This window comes from Ambystoma mexicanum, chromosome 5p (assembly GCF_040938575.1).
Source record: "Ambystoma mexicanum isolate Mex_15411 chromosome 5p, UKY_AmexF1_1, whole genome shotgun sequence".
Taxonomy (NCBI): domain Eukaryota; kingdom Metazoa; phylum Chordata; class Amphibia; order Caudata; family Ambystomatidae; genus Ambystoma; species Ambystoma mexicanum.
The window spans coordinates 1,094,686,161-1,094,704,724 of NC_090930.1; the positions used below are offsets into that span (position 1 = coordinate 1,094,686,161).

At 44.2% G+C, this 18,564-nt stretch overlaps 1 protein-coding gene across 1 annotated transcript in view; it reads right to left on the reverse strand.

Annotated features, from left to right (window-relative positions):
• Positions 1 to 18,564, reverse strand: part of CDKAL1 (CDK5 regulatory subunit associated protein 1 like 1) — a 3,349,023-nt gene that overhangs the window by 986,254 nt on the left and 2,344,205 nt on the right. Inside the window, exon 10 of the mRNA XM_069613575.1 lies at positions 7,281 to 7,426. Coding sequence (XP_069469676.1) covers positions 7,281 to 7,426 — 146 coding nt within the window. The remainder of the gene's footprint in view (positions 1 to 7,280; positions 7,427 to 18,564) is intronic.

Below are 18,564 nucleotides of genomic sequence, written 5' to 3' on the forward strand. Positions count from 1 at the left end.
GAAAAGCGTTCCTTAGAGAGACCATCCACGATGCATGCATGCATGCAACTTTTTGTGTTTTACCAACGGTCGTCCCTACTGCCAAAGATGGCCTAAACTAGAGGGATTGTGCTTCCATTCATAACTAATCATGCCCCATATGCTGTGATTATCCTCCTCCATATTACGCTGGCCCACCAGATAGATGGCCTTGAGGAAAATCCCCTGTGAGATGACCCACTCCATAAGTCAGTTAAGTGCTGCCTAGGCCCAGAGAAAGAGCCTCAAGTAAAGCCATCGGTGAATGCACCAATGACAGCCCAATGAGCCTCGTGGTGGACCCTGTTATGATGGTGTGTAACCATCTTAGGATCTTGTGGACCCCTCATGACAGAGGAACTACTCAGAAACGAATTTCCCTACCAGAGTGCCCAAGTAAAGAATGGAGCACTCACGTTGTCCTTGGGCTTCTCACAGAAAAACGTCTTAATGTGCATTGGAGGAGACCCAAAAAATGCCTCACTGCCTTCCAAGTTAGTTCAATGTAGGTGCCCCACCGGTGCCCAGGTACACGTACTGGAGGCCGCATGGGCATTGGAGGCTGCAAAGGAGCCACCTCAAGAGATGCACAACAAAAATCTTGTCAACAGACACATTCGTCAGAACAGCCAGTGCTGATAGGAACCAGGGATGAAGAAAAATAAATTAAGCATGGTAGCAAGACAAATATCAAATGAAAGAACTGGTGTTGGAGGTATCCATTCCAGTCTTATGTAAAATTGGACTGAAAGGCCGTGTAACGGGAGGAGTTAGCTGGGAGTGGCCACACTCTAACAGCCGCATCTAAACGCATGCTAAAATGTGGAGACGGCATCGTGCAGTGCAAGTGACTCTGCTCCCATCTCTATTGAGACACATTCAGTACTATGTACTACTGCAACAGCCTCTTTCTCAATCTGCTTTTCTCTACTCTCCACCCTCCACAACTAATCCAGAACAGGACTGTGAGAATTGTCCTTGGCCTCAAGCCAAAGGACCATAGCTCTCCAGCCCTGAAATCTCTCCACTGGCTCCCGGTGGCTGCAAGGATCAAGCTCAAGACCCTCTGCATTGTCCACAAGGCTTTCTGGGGCCAGGGCCCGCGCTACATCCAACTCCCTCTTCCAAAATACCTTATCGAGCCCTTCGCTCAGTTACCTCAAACTCTGAGGGTCAGGCGCTTCTCCAGACAGAGAGTAGGGGGAAGATCTCTCTCATCAGCAGATGCCTCTCTCTGGAATTGCCTCCCTGCCCCTCTTAAACATGAGCCGGACCACCTGAAGTTCCGGAAGCAACTCAAGACCTTCATTTACTCCTCTGCTTTCTCTCTCTCTACCCTGCTGGCCTACCTGTTTTGCATATTAAAAAGTTAACTTTGGGTCTCACCCTAAGTTACTAGGGTAATCCAGACATGGACTCCTTGCTCACTGTTCTTAGAGTGGTACATCTCCACCTCACTGATGAGGCCCAGACAGGCCAAAACACGTGTCTGGGGTTGATGTTGGTGCTCTTGTTCAGAAGAGAATTGAAAAGCATTTTGGTGGTGGATTGCCCTTGGGCAGGACAAAGACTGATATGTTGTGGATATTTCTCTCCAGTGAAAGGGATAGTGAGCTAAAACATCTGGTTGAGACACCCCTGCAACAGAGGTCGGTAGAGAGACTCCCAGAACCACCGTTTTGCTACCTGTCTGCTGCACCAACTGGTTGCTTGGCTACCCCTCAGTCCCACTGGGTGCCAGTCTCCTCCATGATCAGTCTCCCCTGTACTGCCGTGCACTTAGGGGCTGTAACTGCAACCGTACAGTCCCCTGCCTCCTTCCACTTACCTAGAACCACGCTGCCCTGGCTGCACTTTTCACAGCAATGCTGCCCGGATTGCAATTCCTCTTCCCTCTCCCTGGCACTCCCCCCTTCTCCCCTCCCCCTGCACTATGCGTTGTCGTACTTGCATGATCTGAATGACACAAGACCTAGTAAGATCGTTTGTCTTGTCCTCCCTATTTCTTCCCTCCCTTGTCTTGTAATGCCTAGAAACACTTGTGCACAGGCGCGTTATAAATGACACATCTTATCATGTAAGTACTCAGACACTTTTGGTGGCCTCAGGATCTATGCAAAAAGGAGGCAAGGGTTATTAGTTCGAGTGGCAGAGGCAGATCGGAAAACCTGTGGCATTGATGGGTGCAGATCAGAAATATCAGTTTACTGTGCCTCAATCTGCTTTCTATAGGCTTGGCAGCGGGACTGGAAAATTCCTAGCTCCACCCCTTTATCCTGGACCTACTTAACTGATAGGAAAGCACTGTTCAAGGTATGTGCCTGGCTTCTACTAGAACCATCTATCAATGTGCTTCACTGGGGCAACACTTCCATGCATTACTTTGGCAAAATTGGCTACACAACTTTCTGGGAACTGTGTTGAATCAAAGTATTTCCACGACTCACACAGATAACATATCTGAGCAGCGAAGGGAGAGGTGTGGCTGGTGAAGCTGGCAACATGCAGCGAGACGCTTTGCCAGCATGGAGAGAGGAAGATCCCGTAACTGCAAGGAAAAGGCGTCAGCCTCTCTTATCCCTGAATAGCAGCACAGCTGAACTAGAACAGTGGTAGAATGGTTACCTCCTCCCATGTAGAAGATCCAGGTTCAATTACCCTTTAAGGACTGTGCGTAAAGAATATAAAAGAATGAAATAACATCTACAAAACCACAAAAAGACATCGGGAAATATAACCTTTTATAAAGCTAGTGGAACAAAGAGAGCCATACCAACCATCTGCCCAGGAGGAGCAAAACAGATAAACTGGAGCAAATCCCTTGTATAGGAGAGTTAATTGGAACACCTAATTGATTCAAGTGATATTCAAACTAACCAATAGGGGATGACCTACCCTGGGAGGCTATGATGTAAGCACTACTTCCACCAATGGTGAAGCTGCACAGTTCAGCCAATCAGCAGTCAGCCAGTGGGGAAAGGACTGAATAAAAGGAGAGTCAGTTCAGTTGCAAGTTGTCTAAACTGGGGGCAGATTCCCTGTGTAGCTGGTTTGGGGGAGAGGGTGGAGAAGAAGCGTTAAGCATGGGAAGGAAGGCTGCCTTGTGCCTATTGGCTACCCTGCTGTGCTTAAGAGGGAAACCTGAGAGCGCCCATCGGAACCCAGAGGGGGGAGAAGAGGCACCTACCCCTCTGACCCAGGGGCCCAGAGGAGTTGGAAGTAAGGCAGGCTGTGCTAGCCTGTGGAAGGGACTAGGCAATCTAAAATTCCCCAGTGAAGGAGGGAATGTGGGCAGCAGCCATACTACTTGAGGAGAAAAAGGGGCAAGAAGGGGTGAGCCCAGTTCGAAGAAGCAGCGTAAGAGATTCACCCCCTTTCTCAGAGTGAAGATACCCCAAGAGAGGGGATGCGAGTGGAGATACCCCACGAGAGAAGGCGAGAGTGAAGATATCCTATGAGGAGGGGACAAGAGTGAAGAGAAACCAACAGAGGTGAGAGTGTGAAGAAAAGTTGAAACAGAGATAAAAGAAGGAAATACCCTGAGTGGAGAGATGGAGAGTGTGAAGCCCTGGAGGGGAAAATAAACACTCCAAAGTGGGCTAAACTAGTAGAAACTGCACCCTGAGGTATCAGGAGAAAAAGGGACTGAAATATCAAGTAAGATTTTATGTGGGACTACGTTTAGAAAATGTAGCCATTACAGCAGCACCTGAACAGGGAGGAGAACCTGGAACAGAAGCAACAGTAAAGCATTGTTTTAGTAGTTAAACCCTTTAGACTTGTGTGTTGTTTCTATGAATGTAGTAGGCTAGTATAGGATTTGGGCTAGGGACTTTGATTTATCCTGACAAGAATACCCTTTCCTTGAACATTTGAAGTTTAGAATAGCGCATTATTTTAGTTTATTTTCTTTGAAGCTGGCCAAGAGGTCATATACTAATTGTAAAAGATGATAAAGATCCATGAACATGATGCCCCAGAGTCCGAGTCCTAACTCTGGCTTACCACAGGATCTGTACGCTGTTGAGGTCTGCATGAGGCCAGTGGTATGAGTTCACAGTTGCAGGTTTTTTTGCCTTGTAAGGCCTACTCCCCTCTTTCGCTAAGTAACCGATTCTCATCTAAGACCACCTTACACTAGATACACAAATCCCCCACAGACGGCCACAGAGGGACACCCAGTAGTATGGGGTAAAGGGGACTGGATATAGCAGAATGACAAAGAAGAGAAAGAAAACAACCTGCATTTCCAATGGGCATATTGCTATTAGGCTAAGGAGGTAATGGGCAGATTTAGCTCCAACATTTGATATGTTTTTGAGACCGCCGTCTGGTTTGCATGCATCCCCAGCGGATATGTATGAGCATGCTGGAACAAATAGGATTCAAAATCTCACTACACGATAGATCAGCATAGCGCTAAATTATAAAGTGTGATTACTAGTCATACCATGCTACAGTCACCCAACTTTTATTTCCATTAACAATAAATCATCAAAGGATGGTTTTTTGAGGGTTTTATCCTCGGCCATTTCTTTACCCCGTTCAGGAAAAAGTGTAATCCCTTCAATTGTGAAGTACCACATGTCTCAGCTTTGTTAGCACTTCTTTCCAATGAATATATTCTTCTCTTTGATGGAGCTAATTAGGAGTAATGGCACCGATTTTTACAATTATGCTGATGACAATACATTTTTAAATGGTCTGATCCACAAACATCTCATTAATGGCAAAAAGCTCTTGGATTAATTCTAACCTCCTAAAACGTAAACCCACCAAACCAGAGATCTTAGTTTTGGGTGCTCATCAAATGCATGGCATCCATCCCTCTTGGCACCAGACCGTGGCATCTGTCCTCTCCCTGCCAGACAGGTCAGCAACAGTGTTAGGGAGCATTCAGTCTTTCATTTCCAGGTTGATGCAGTAGTTCAGACACGATGATGGCACCTTAGGTCCTTAAAAGTGATTTCCTCTCTCTAAGAGCAGGTCAAAAGACTTTATTAGGTTAGCCCGTTCTAATGTCCACTAAGAAATCAGTCTTCACCTTGCCTTTCGGCTTTTCTTTTTTCCTGCCTGCAGTATCCTTAGGACACCACAGCATGAAGTGTGAAACCATTCACAGGGAGTACATTATCGCATCTTTCATTGGCTCCAGTTCTTCACACAAGTGAATTTTTAGATTGTTTATTCTACACGACACTTTACGGACCTCGATCAGTTTTATCTTCCATAAATTACAACTCAACACTCGTATAATCTACGGCGCTCACGTTAATTGCATCCAAATGCAATAAATGCTGAGTGAGGGGTGCGGGTGTAGCTCCTTTAGCTTTCTGCACCCAACATCTCTTTCCACAATTGTTTCAAGACGCAACGTTTCATGCTTTTTGAAGGGATTCGTTATGATCGTGGCTTTTTCCTACCAATATTTCTCTTTAGGTTTGTCAGTGTATTTCCAACAACAGTGTCAAGCATCTACCTCCGGAGAATGTGCACGCTAAGAGTTTGCACACAATATAACAAAGATAAAACATAGCAAGATGGTGAAGATGCTAAAACGCCACCGGAGAACTTTGAGAGAATATGCGATATGAACAGACCGCGATCGGACAATTAGCCCTTATAATATAAACTAAAAGGTAGGGTTCCTTTCAGTAAAGTGGAACGTTTGTCTCTCTGTGGACCCTCACAATGTAAATGAGAGGGCGCCAAGTAGTGCTTTGCTGATCAGGAAGCAGTTCAGACCATGAGCACAGAAAACAGAAACAATGCAATGCTGCCGGTCACATTAGGGCGTGTGGGGTGTGACAAATATCCAAAACAGGCATGCATCAAACATATGACTGCAGGGATCTTACCCATATTAGAATACGTGCCATACCGCAGTAAGGGATTGGCTCCTCCAAAAGATCATTAAAAAACAAATTGATATAAACAGCCACTGTGAAAATGTAAGGTGCGTAAATGACAACGTGGTACTACATAAAGAAAAAAGGATAAAAAAAACTCTTGAACCAGTTTCATGGCACCATTGTGTAATACATACCATATCTCTTCAAGTGTACGAAGATCTCAATTTCACTCAGCCGTGTGAGAGAAGAGAAAACAATATTGCCTATTTTTCAACAAGGTTGACAACCAATCTTTAATAATCAAGTATACGGCTCATGTGATCAGAGAACATGGAACATCCTGACTCCCTCTGGCAGGATGTTATGTTAGAATGGACTGCAGCTTTCTTTCCAATAACATCCAATTAACCAAGGTTATATGTTTGAAGGGGTGTTCGGTGAGCATGGATAAAATACGGTTAAAATATATCAGGACTCTAAGAAAGCGCAGTCCTCATCTGTGGCCCAAGCAAAGGTAAGGACTGTGAGGGCAAAAAGCAGCAGACAAACTCCTGACAGATAATCACAAAAGCTTGCAGGAAGGGGCAACTAACACAAACAAGAGTGTTGCACCGCTGTAAGGAAACACAGTTCTTCATTGAAATTGAAAAATGTTCACGTCAATAAAAATACATCTTTCTGGTCGCTTGTGAATGATTTCCTTAGATGTCTCCAGATAAGCATCCATTAATCGCAGGGAATAACAGCCATGATGGCGATTGTAAACTCTAGTGTAGTGACCATAGAATTCCACTTCTAGAGCATCACCACATGTTTCTATATGCAACCACACAGTTTTACTAGGCCGACTACTTTTTCTATTGCATTTGTACAGTTAAGAACCAGAACACACGACAATATGACATTTTAGTCGGTCAATACATAGTCTGCCTTCAGAGACATTTAGAGTGCTCTTTCAAGTCAGGTGGCTCTTCCAATACATACTACGAGATTATTGCGGTAAAGAGAGGCCACTCTCATTCAGGCGACTAGCCTACAATGCCACTTTGAAGAATATACCCATTTACTTTGGCAAGCATAGGACAGCGTTGAGGAAACAAATTGGGTGCTGCCCAAAAGCCACAATAAAAGGATTTTCCAGCCAAGTGAAGGTAAGCGTTCGGCAAGCCATTTCAGCTTTTATTATTTGAAGATTACGAGTATGCTGACACATTTTAAGTATGTCACTCGGAGATATACGCCATTTACAAAGGTGAATGGAGCAATTAACCACATCAAAGAGCTCTTACTAGCAGCCTAAAGACTTTGAAGGTCTAAAGTGTTTTTGTTTGCAGGGATGTCGGCTCATTTGTCTTCCAGACGTGCTTGACAAAATAAACAGATATTGTCTGCATTAATAAGGCGGCTTACTTTTCTTTCAGGAAGTCCACCACTCGTCGGAAGTCGGCCGCACAGTATTCGCGTTTCATGTCCATGAGAACGCTGTCCGACGCAGACTGGACTGGTATGTGCAGGAAGGCGTATACCCTTGGATGGTTCAGAATCTTCGCCATCTCCTGTGAGGCAAAAAACAAAGCCAAATCATACAACAGATAGAGAATTGTATGCAATGAATTTTACTAGTTAATGTTTTTTTAAACAACCTCTACATATGTTCGACAACTTCACTGTTTAATAGAATTTTTGTTGAAGCCAGTTAATGTGAAACGTATCCATGCATGTTTATCTTATGTCGGTAACCCATGACAATATAAATAATAATCATTATCCTCTTAGATTAAAAAAAAATACAAAAACATGGAGATAAAAATAACCCCATCTCCTTAACCAGCACCACTCTATTCAGATAAAAAAATCTACCTAAACGATCGGAATGAATACTTCCCATATATTTTAACCCGTTACACAGCAGCTAATCTAAAGAGACCCAAACTCGCACGGCAACTATTACAGACCTCATGATACAGAAACCAAGCACAACGTAGTGACTGAGTTTTCAACAGGAGAAAGAAAAAATGTAGCAGAGTATTCAAGGAAACAGTGACCTGTAAATCTATTGGTTGCCCCAGAAGGGCTACCAAAAGTCAGGTTTCATGAACTCAAACTCAATTTCATTCCTTAAAGACTGCAACTTCTACATTTTTTAAAGTTTTTACCTGAGATATACAATCTTCCCGACCCGCTCTCTTAACTCCTCACACACCGGCCTTAATTAGATGAAGAGCACCACCGTGCTCTTCATCTAATTAAGGTCCCTCATGAAAATTAAGTCCAATATGGAAAATGTTTGTCATGCAAACTCATTCAGACAAACAACATTTCTAGACATATTTGGATTAAATAAATGTGCACACTTAAGATTTGTGACGATTAAAACAAACATTATTTGGCATTGGTCGCATTACCTTTCAAGTAGAAAGAATCAAGCAAACGTGCACATACATGGACCATTCCATTTGTAGAAAGATATGCTAAGTACAAGATAGGCTCGCCTCTGCCCAAACATTCTCGGAGGATAGACCCACATACAGTCGTTCTCCATCAGTTCATCATCTTGTAATGCTTCTAATGGTTGCTGCACCATTCATAAGGAGGAAATCTTGCCATCTCTATCAGGATCTGCAACATCTATCCTCTCATTCTTCTCCCGAAACATCCTGTGTTTACTACAATGCCAGATCATGAATAATAGCATTCCAGTAGCTCTTTAATGTATGCTTACACGTCTCCCCTTTATTCAGATTGTAATATATGGAGAATACAACAGCTGCATGCTTATACTTGTAATGCAAGTATATTAAACTTCCACCTACCAGGATAGATTGCAAGATTCCCTCCTGTTGAACTGGAGGTCTCCCAGGGCCTCCAGTTAAACATTGCGACTCAACTCTTCCAATTAAACTGGCCTGATCTTTTCTCAAAGTTCAGCAACAATATGCTAAAAAGCATACATTTTGCTTGGAACCGGTTAGTAAATAAACCTTTCCAACATCAATCTGTCAGAACCAGTTTCCATTCATATTTTTAAGCAACATTTAAAAATGTAAGTGGTAAAGAAACATTTGATGACCATGCACACAAATAAAATCTAGACTTATGAAACTCAGCAACTCTTGACTTTACAACTGGCCCAGTTACTAAATGGCAGACTGCACCTTGAGGGTGAAAAAGAGAAAAGGGGAGGTAGGCCAAGGGATTCCTACAGGTCTGAACTCAAACTGCTAAGACACACACATCTTGCAAGATCTGTTGCTGAAACTCTTCTTATTGTCACTACACCCCAAAAAGTACAGCCAGAAAGTACAGCAGCAAGATTAATAAGCCCATAGTGAGCCAGTGGCAAGATACAGGTCTTATTGTTACTCTGTCAGTTGTGGGGAGGGCAAGGATTCAGAAGTACGTGTCTGACAGAGTGGCGGCATGTTTGTTGGCAAAGATGTTTGTTTATATAGAAAATAAATGGAAAACCTATCTTGCCCTATTTCTACGAGGGGTTGCCCTGCCACAAGAAAAATACTAAGGACTCTGTCAGAATGTCCAGTAAAGTACAATTACCACTGTGCTGTGTCCAAACCTATTTTCGTCCCTTACACTCTATAGACTAAGGAAAAACAGTGCGACTTTTTGATTAAGAAGGAGCCCCCTCTCGTTCTGGATACAATTTCAGGTATTCAGTTCTTGATGAGAATACACAATAAGCGGTTCTTTAACTTAAAAGTTCTTGGTGTTGAATGCTCTTCCAAACGTATACAAAAAACACGGTTCCCAAGTATTAAGGGTGGGTACTCATCCCCCTATTCCTTTCTCCATTCACAAATGTATTATCAAGTCTGGTTCACTCTCCTGCCAGACTTCTCCCAGCTTAATCTTCACACTGAATCTGTTGGTTGGCTTCATGACCATCAGTCTGGCTTCAGAGCTGCCAGAAGCAGGCAAACTGCTCTCCTGAACATACGTGAAGACCTGCTCTCCATACTTCACTCCAACACCCCCTGTGTCCTCATGTTACTTGATCTCTCTTCTGCCTTTGACATGGTCAACCATGCCATCCTGCTCAACTGTCTCTGTGATAATCTGGGTATCACTGGTCAGGCCTTGGCGTGGCTGACTTCTTTCTTTTCTGATCGACCCTCCCAGGTCCAACTTGGGTCCTTCCTCTCCTCCATCTCTAACTGTGGTGTCCCCCAGGGGTCTAAACTCTCTCTTTTCAACCAATACCTGGCACTTCTTGCCCACCGCATTGCCCTCTCTGCCCCAACTTTCAGTGCCATGCGGATGACATTCCCCTCATTTTCAGGCTACCTTTGGCCACCTCCTCTCCGTCTCTCATCTCTGACTGTCTGTCTGCCATCCTGGAGTGGTGTGCCGCCAATGATCTCTGCCTTAATGCCAGTAAGACTTAAATTCTCCTCATCAGCACACCCGCTCCCTCCTTTCCTGTCACTATCTGGCCTGCCTCTCTTGGCCCTCTTCCTGCTCCCATCTGCATGGCTAAAAACCTCTGGGTCATTTTCGACTCCACACACTCCTCCTCTCCTCACATCTCTGACGTCTCTAAGAAGTCACATTACCAGCTGCACCTCCTCAGAGGTATTGTTCCTTTCCTCTCCTTCCCATAGAAGCTCATTGTCTCCACAGCTCTGGTTCTCTCTAGGCTGGACTACTGCAACAACTATTCTAAATCTGCCTACTTCTACTCTCCGCCCTCTGCAACTTATCCAGAACAGGACTGCGAGACGGTGTCCAGTTAAAGGTGCGAATACAAAAGGTTCGAATGCAATAGGATCGGGTCAATAGGACCGAAAACAAAAGGTTTAATTTTTTTTAATTATATATTTTTTGGGGGGGTTTAGTTTAGGTAAAAAAAAAGTGGTTTTCACCAAAAAACAGGGGTTGGGAGGCACCCCCCAAAAAAAAAATATGAACCAAAATATATATATATTTTTTGTTTTCCATCCTTTTGATTCGACCCTATTGTATTTCAAACCTTTTGATTCCATCCTATTGTATTTCGAACCTTTTCATTCGAACCTTTAACCTATAACCCTGCAAGACTTGTCCTTGGCCTCAAGCCCAGGGATCGTATCTCTCCAGTACTGAAATCTCTGCACTGGCTCCCAGTGGCTGCAAGGATTACGTTCAAAACCTTTTGCATTGTCGAAAATACCTTTAACTCTCTCTTCCTAAATATCTTCCTTCTTGAGCTCTTCGCTCATCCGCCTCCAACTCCCTCAGGGTCAGTCGCTTCTCCAAGCAACGAGTTGGTGGTAAACCTTTTTCTTCGTCCGGGGCCTCCCTCTGGAACAGCCTCCCTGCCCCTGAGGAGAACCACATCTGGTTCCGGAAGCACCTCAAAACCTTCCTCTTTGCTTCTGCTTTCTCTACTCTGCTGAATTCCTGATTGAAACTGTACTGGTTACCTGGCCACCCTCTGATCTCGGGCCGAGGTCCCCTCCCCCGCCAGCTACACACTTGCACTGCCTCCCTGGCAACCCCCGCACTTGGGGACTGTTTCTGTATCCCTACAGTCCCCACTAGCACTTGACACCGGATGTCTGCACTTACCTTTGCACTTGCCACTAGCTGGCCCTACTTCTCTTATTGTTTTTATTTATTCTATTACCCCATGTACTGCACTGTCCCCAACCGCTCCCACTCCGCACTTTTCCTCTTCCCCCTCCCCCTGCACTTGCGATCTGTATGACACTTGGCCTAGTATGATTGCTGTCTCCGTCTTCCCTCTGTTCCCTCTCCCTTGCCGCGTTGCGCCTTGAAACACTTGTGTATAGGCGCGTTATAAATGCCATATCATATATATTATTGCACAAACACAGTTACAAGCATCGGGGGTGGGGGCACGGAAGAGTCTCTTCCCCCTGTTCTCTCTCCAACTCACAAATGTAGCATCAAGTCTGGGTCACTATCCTGCCAGAGTAGAGTGTGGGTTATTTGTATTCCAAAAAGACTCTTCTTTTAGCAACGGGTCCTCAACCTCCTTAGATTTGCTTCCTGCACCTCTGCCTGTCTCTCTCTCTCTCTCTCTCTCTCTCTCTCTCTCTCTCTCTCTCTCTCTCTCTCTTATGTAGGTCCTTGACCCCTCTGGGTTGTCTTGGGAACTCCCCGACTTGTTGCGTAGTTCCTCTATCGTGTGGGCCCCAGACCCCTTTATGTTATCTCAGGATCTCCCGGACTTGCTCAGGTCCCCAGTCCCTCAATTGTGTGCTTCTTCGGATTTGTCCGGGTCCTTGACTCCTCTGTGCTGCTCTTGCAGGTCTTCCCCAACTTCGTATGGGTCCCAGACCCCTCTCTTAGGTTTATTGCATGTTGTCGCCAGGCCTGGTTCACTAGTCTGCCAGTCACTGGTTTTCATGTGACTACCTTAGTTCACCCCCCCACCCACCAAGTACTAGTATGACGGAGATGGGGTTCTTCAGCCTTTCCCAACCCCCTCCTTAATTCTCTTCTACCTCCACCACCCGCTACGGTAACCCAAGTACATTTTGTGGTGTTCCCGCTTGCTCGGGAAACTTTGCAGAACTTCTTCCTGCAGCAGACCTTTCCCTGTTTTCCAGCGGTCTCCGCATTTCCTCTCAGCGTTCCCAGATCTGGTCCCTCTTGGCGTGTGCTTCTCGGACCAACCGCACAGTCCAACCCCGGGTATTTGCCCGAGCCTCCAATTCTCTAGGCTGGGCAATAGTGAACACAGCGTGTGTTCAGCGAGGCTATGCCCGCCTTTCCTGTTCTCCACGGCGAGTCTCCTGCTGGCTCTCGGTTCCTCCAGGGAGGATATGACAAGGTAAATAGCCCCCCTTCCCTTTTTATTGCTGGGGCTAACTCTAGTTGACTGTACCGCGTATGCTGGTTCCAAGGTGGGCTTTTGCCCGTTACTTATGTCAGTTGCATGCACACCCTTTGGGTAAGCCTCACTTTTCCTCGTTCCAGTATAATCTGTATGGATGGGGTCTTCTATTTTACAGAGATAAATAGACGGGTGGGGGACCATAGAGAACTGAGTGGGGTTAGAGGAAAGAGGGGACAGAAATATAGGGGACAGAAATGGAGGGATATATACTGCGTTCTTCCAAAGTGATTGTCACTAGTCCCAATAAGGGCTTCCCTCCTCATGAGATTCCCCCACTGAATACCACCCTCAAGGGGATTATAAGGAAGCAGCCTCACCTCCCTGGCCTCATTGGAAGGGGCTTCGCCCATGGGAGCAATTACAATACCCTGGGATTCAACAGAAAAGGTGGGCGAGGGAGCAGATTTACCTGCTCTCACTACACTCTACAAAGGGAACACAGATAGGTCTTTCCCAGCTTCCCTGTGCCTAAACCACAGAGCAGGGGGCAGGAAACAAGTGGAACTTGAGCATCATTTCGTTCTCTCGTTAATGCCAAGAGGGGACCCCGGATGGGCATCAGTTTCTATGACCTCCTGGAAGAAATCTCATCTGGATGCTTGCAGATTAAGAGGAGAGACAGGAGTGCACTAAAGGGAGCAACACCCGTCTCAGCACATCTGTCACATGACTTAGGATGTGGTCACACTAAGTAAACTATTGACTTGACACATGTAAATGGTTTATTTTCTACTTTGATGATGTCACACTCTGGTTATAGCATCAGGTCCAAGGCAGAGTGGTCCCATTTTCTGTGATGTTACCAGAGACGAGTCAAAGGGCATGCAATGTCATTCCCATCAAGTCATTTTGTGATCAAATTCAGAGGCATACTTCTTCAATATACTGGTGAAAAGTCTAATTGCAAACACATTTTGTAAATTCACTTCTGGTACAGCCCCTAAACTAAGTTTTCTTACAAACATAAGAGTAATGTCATTGATTCAACGTCTTCAAAATTCAGAAAACACCTTTGCCACGTCAGACTCCGAATTGTTTCTGTAACCCTATATCCTCTGTAACTTCCTTATCTTTTGAATGCCCACCTTGGAAATGTTTTAATCATGCGTTTATGGGGCAAAGTGGTGCAACACATACTCGTGGTGATGCAAGGGCATTCCTTAAGGTGACTGAAGGGAGAAGGGCAGGCAAGTATGAAATCTGGAGAGGGGAGACTGTCTAGCAGAAACAATGTTATCCATAAGGTACATAACTCCTAGTGGATACTATTCCATCTGCAGATTGATCATCTTAGATAACCACAGTAAGGCCAAACAAAAAATAAAGGAGGGAGTCTCTAAACAGAACAGGAAGACGGAAATCTCATCTAAAGATGTGCTGCATTACAGCCCTACCAAACAAGGCTTCAGCCTTCGCATCAGATTCTAGGCAGTAATCCTTAGCAAACATATGCAGAGTCAACCAGGCGGCCAATCTGCAAACCTCCTGCTATAGGACACCCTTCAGAAAAGTGGTTGTAACCCCCACAGCACGTTGTGTCTCACAATCCCATCTGGCAGAGTTGTGCGTGCAGTCTCATAGCCCCACTCCACATGGAGATGGTCTATTTGTTTAGAGCCACGCCCCAGATGTGTGACGATAGACAACAAACCGTTCCCTTTCCATGACCTCTTGTCAAACCTGGGTATGTAGTGGCTAAAAGCCATTTTTCGGGGTCAAGTATATGCAACCTTTCCTCTGCCTTGGATGGGTGATATGGAGAAAGAATGCTGGAAGCTATATGTGCTTGTTAATGTGGAATTCATGCTGGACTTAGGGTAGGAAAGACTGCTTCAGCCGAAGTGTCACTTGCAGGCCTCACTGATGTGAAGGCCTCTGGAAAGATTATCTTTACTTTAAGGAATTTGAAATCCCAGCTGTGCAAAGCTCCAAAGGGGTATCTGGTCATTGCATCGAATGCCATTGCATCGAATGTCATTCCATCTAAATGTTTCAATCTAAAACATTTGCATCTAATGCATATCTCTGGGGGGTAAAGGGTTAATTTTTGTTCAGGTGCATTTTAAAGGGTAAAAAAACAGGGGTGTGCCCCGAAAAAGAAAGAAAAAAAAAAGATGCACATTTTTTAGATGGAAGAATTTCAATGGAATGGCATTAGATGCAATGGCATTCAATGCAAAGACCATAAAGCCTCCAAAGGTGGACCCATCAGTTGTGCAATACCAAGCAGATTTACACCCAACCATAGAGGAGCAGGCACTTCTGCTTCCTCCACGATTTTCTCCCTCTGTTGGTTGCCCTAGCTCCTTTTATACTCCCCCAACCTAGGGCTTGTCTTCTGGTTTGAATTCTTATGGGTTAGGTCTAATTTCCCTTTGAGCTCTCTTTTATGATTTGTCACTTCCAATCTAGTGCTTAATATCTCTCATTAGGGTATTCTTAAACCGTTTCTCCGATTCGTTAGTTACTTGATATTCTAAATTGGCCGCAATGCGATGAGGTGAGGAGTTAAGGATGAGCGTGGTATCCGTTTCAATCTTGAAATCATCTCCTGTTTGGAGTGGTGTTGTGACGTTTGCTTGCTCCCTCACCATGCTGAGGCTGGCTTTCCACCAGAACCAGAGAAGTGCATGTACGTAAGCCTCTTCTCTCCCGTCGCTCCATGAACATTGGGGTTCAGGTTTCTTGCACAACCCCTCCTGGAGTTTGGATTGAAGGATTTGCAAGTCGTCCCTCACTTAATGTACTTGTAAATCCTGTAATCCCACACCCAGATAGGCCTGGTTGAGAAACCTGAAACCCAAGGCCCAGGATGTGTTAGAATATTATAATAATATGCATCTTTCTGAGCCCTAAGCTAATCCCTTTTTTGCAATCGAAATCCTGCTCTTTTAGTAATATTCAAAATGGGGTCGCATTTGTCAGTCATTGAGTAGAAACAAAATAGAAATGTGTTCATGGCTTCCTCGGTCAGTCATTACAAGAAAAGGCTGGGTCCGTGCAGAGGGCATGTTTCAGTTGCCTGGCCTTCACCGATAAACCTAGGTTAAACAACATTAAGGAGAGGTCCTCCTATTCCACGAAGTAAGTAAGGTTGTTCCAATATGGCTCTATTATCTTCACTAAATGTTATGTAAAGACAGGCCACACTAAGCAGAGGTTAATTACAAAATGAGTCAGTGTTTAGCTCTTCCACTTTGTTAAATGCACAAAAGGTATATTTTTAAATGTTGTGCAAATAGGGTGTACTATTCAGGCACTTCACATCTCCATGAAACACTGGTCGTGGTTGAACCTGAAGTCCACTCAAGTGTATGATATGTGCAAAATAAATCTTAGCTTGCAATTTTGAAACTCTGTTTTAGATAATCTACTTTGTTTGAATTATAGTGCTTAGAAGTCACAAATGGGGCCCAACGTGCAGTCCCACCGAGGATGATGGCACCTTGTCTACACGTGATGCAGAGGAACCTACAGAATTGACTGCTTGGTTTCGGGGAACCCTGCCATCAAAGAGAGTTGACTACTCACAGGTCACACTAGCCACCATCAGCAGACGTCTCTTCATGGACACCCTCTCCCGTCTGGGGCTCAACGAATTGCACGCCATATTTATTTCTCCCAGAGCAACTGAGACAGAACTTTGTCAGCAAGTAAAGCTGTTTGGCAGTTGGGGTTAAACCAAAGATATTTGCAAATACCTTCTTTTTACAGGAAAAAGTAGAAGGTTTTAGGATGTTTGGTCCCAGAAATCTTCATAAATGTTGGTCCGAACTTTGTGACGTTCGCTCTGCGAACAACGTAGAATTTGGTAAGCCTGCGCCCCCAGAAGGTACCCCGGCATACAAGATGTATTTCAATTCAAATACGGGTTGGGGGTGATTGTATTTATCAGTTCATGGCAGAAACAGATTAAAGATATGCCTCGCTTACGATGGCCAAAAGATTACCCTTTTGATGTATCCATATTTCAGCATTTAGAATCTGTATTATTAGAAAATAAGGCTAGACCCTCTGACTTGATGTTATCCGCGATTGGCACAAGAAAGCCTCATAGAAGATCAAACCCGAACATAAATTTGCTTTAAAGCACACGTCATAGGCTGATCAAGCTTTAGTTCATGATCAGTAGACATACTAACAAAATAATCGAGAAATAGAGATTGTCAGCTACAAAGAACAGGAATTGACCCCGTTATATCTACTTCTACCCATAACCCTCATCAACATCTCCTTCCTTCTGTGCTTCCTCCTCCCTATGGTCAACCACAGAGTACATTAGTAGTGGGGGCTCCCGGGACCTAAACTTTCTCCCACTCTCCCCGTTCCCTAAGATTTGCCTCCCTCGATAGAAGAAGATGATTTATCAGATGCAAGCCTAAATCCTCCCAGTGAATAAATACATGGCCATTTGACTAAAGAAAAGACACAGAAATTAGAACCTTTTATTAGGAATACAAAAGCAGCTTTAATGCCTACCCATCACAGGACATTAAGGGAGCAAGCTGTTCGGTTAGTATTGAGGGGAGTCAGACAAAATGTGGTTGAGGAAGTACTTGAGACCCAAGGTCCTGAGTGACTAATTGTTTTGGAATGTTGTGGTGATGAGATTCGAATCCAGTGGTCAAAAACATTTTTGGCAGTTTCTAGGGAATTACAAGATTTTAATTTAGCTGCCTTCTCTTGTCATACGGAGAAGGATGCCTTCTCACATGTTAAAGGACTTTGGGAGATATTTGATGAAATGAAGGAACTAGAGAAAGCCGGATTGGAATTAGAAACTGAAACTAATACTTCTGGATATGTTCAACAACCAGTTATCGTTACAGCATGTAATGAATCTTGTGTGTCAGATGAAGAATTATAGTTAATCACATGTACTGCTCTTAGATAGGCCACCACTTTGACCACTCTTTCAGTCATTTGTAGTACTTTTGTCAGTATGTCCCACAGATGCAGATGCATGCTATGAAAGTAATGTTGGATGCAATTATGCAGCACAATGTCGAAGGCGAGTTAGAGAACTAAGGTGAATTACAACACTTGAAACTATTAATAGATAATGCATCCATAATTAGTATCCCAGAGCAACTCATCCACTTAACAGCACTTTTAAAATTACGAAAATTAGCTAGTTGCCAGCTCCTCCGTATGTGAGAGGTGCCGCCTGTTTATGTACCAGAGCAGGCTTAACGTGATGCTCACAAAGCTCTGTCCTTGATAATCAATGGAAGCCAAGTATGCAGCCAGTTAAATATGATACCCAATTTGTTCACGTACCCATTTCCAGGCAAGAATTAAATGCATTAAAACAGACAATCCCTGAGATTAGGAAAAATACCACTTGGTTTTGTAAAGAATTGGAGGTTGTTTTGAATACCTCTGTCTTCACCATTAGGGATTTGGAAACTTTGTTCTCAGTAGTTTTGCATTCAGAGAGTTGGACAACAATTTGGTATGTCATGGACCCTGTGACTTTGTGGAGGACATGGCATGCACTTTTTCAGCTTGACGCTAACAGGACAGCTGGCAAAAGACCCGCTCCCGCGGTACTTAACCTTCCAACTATGATAGTTGCACAGCTCAAAAGGGTGGTACCCGAGAAAAAGATTAATTGGGATAAGATGGCCGCATGTGTCCACAATAAAATTGAAGGGGTAACTGAATATTTTAATACATTTGAGTAAGTATTTATTGATTTTTTAGGACAAGAAAGGACTACGCCGGCAGGGAAACGATTATTTGAAGATACATTTGTCAGGCAATTGTTACCTGAAATTAGCATTCTTATTTTTTTGCTTAATTTTGTGAGTTAGTTTATTACAAACTTTT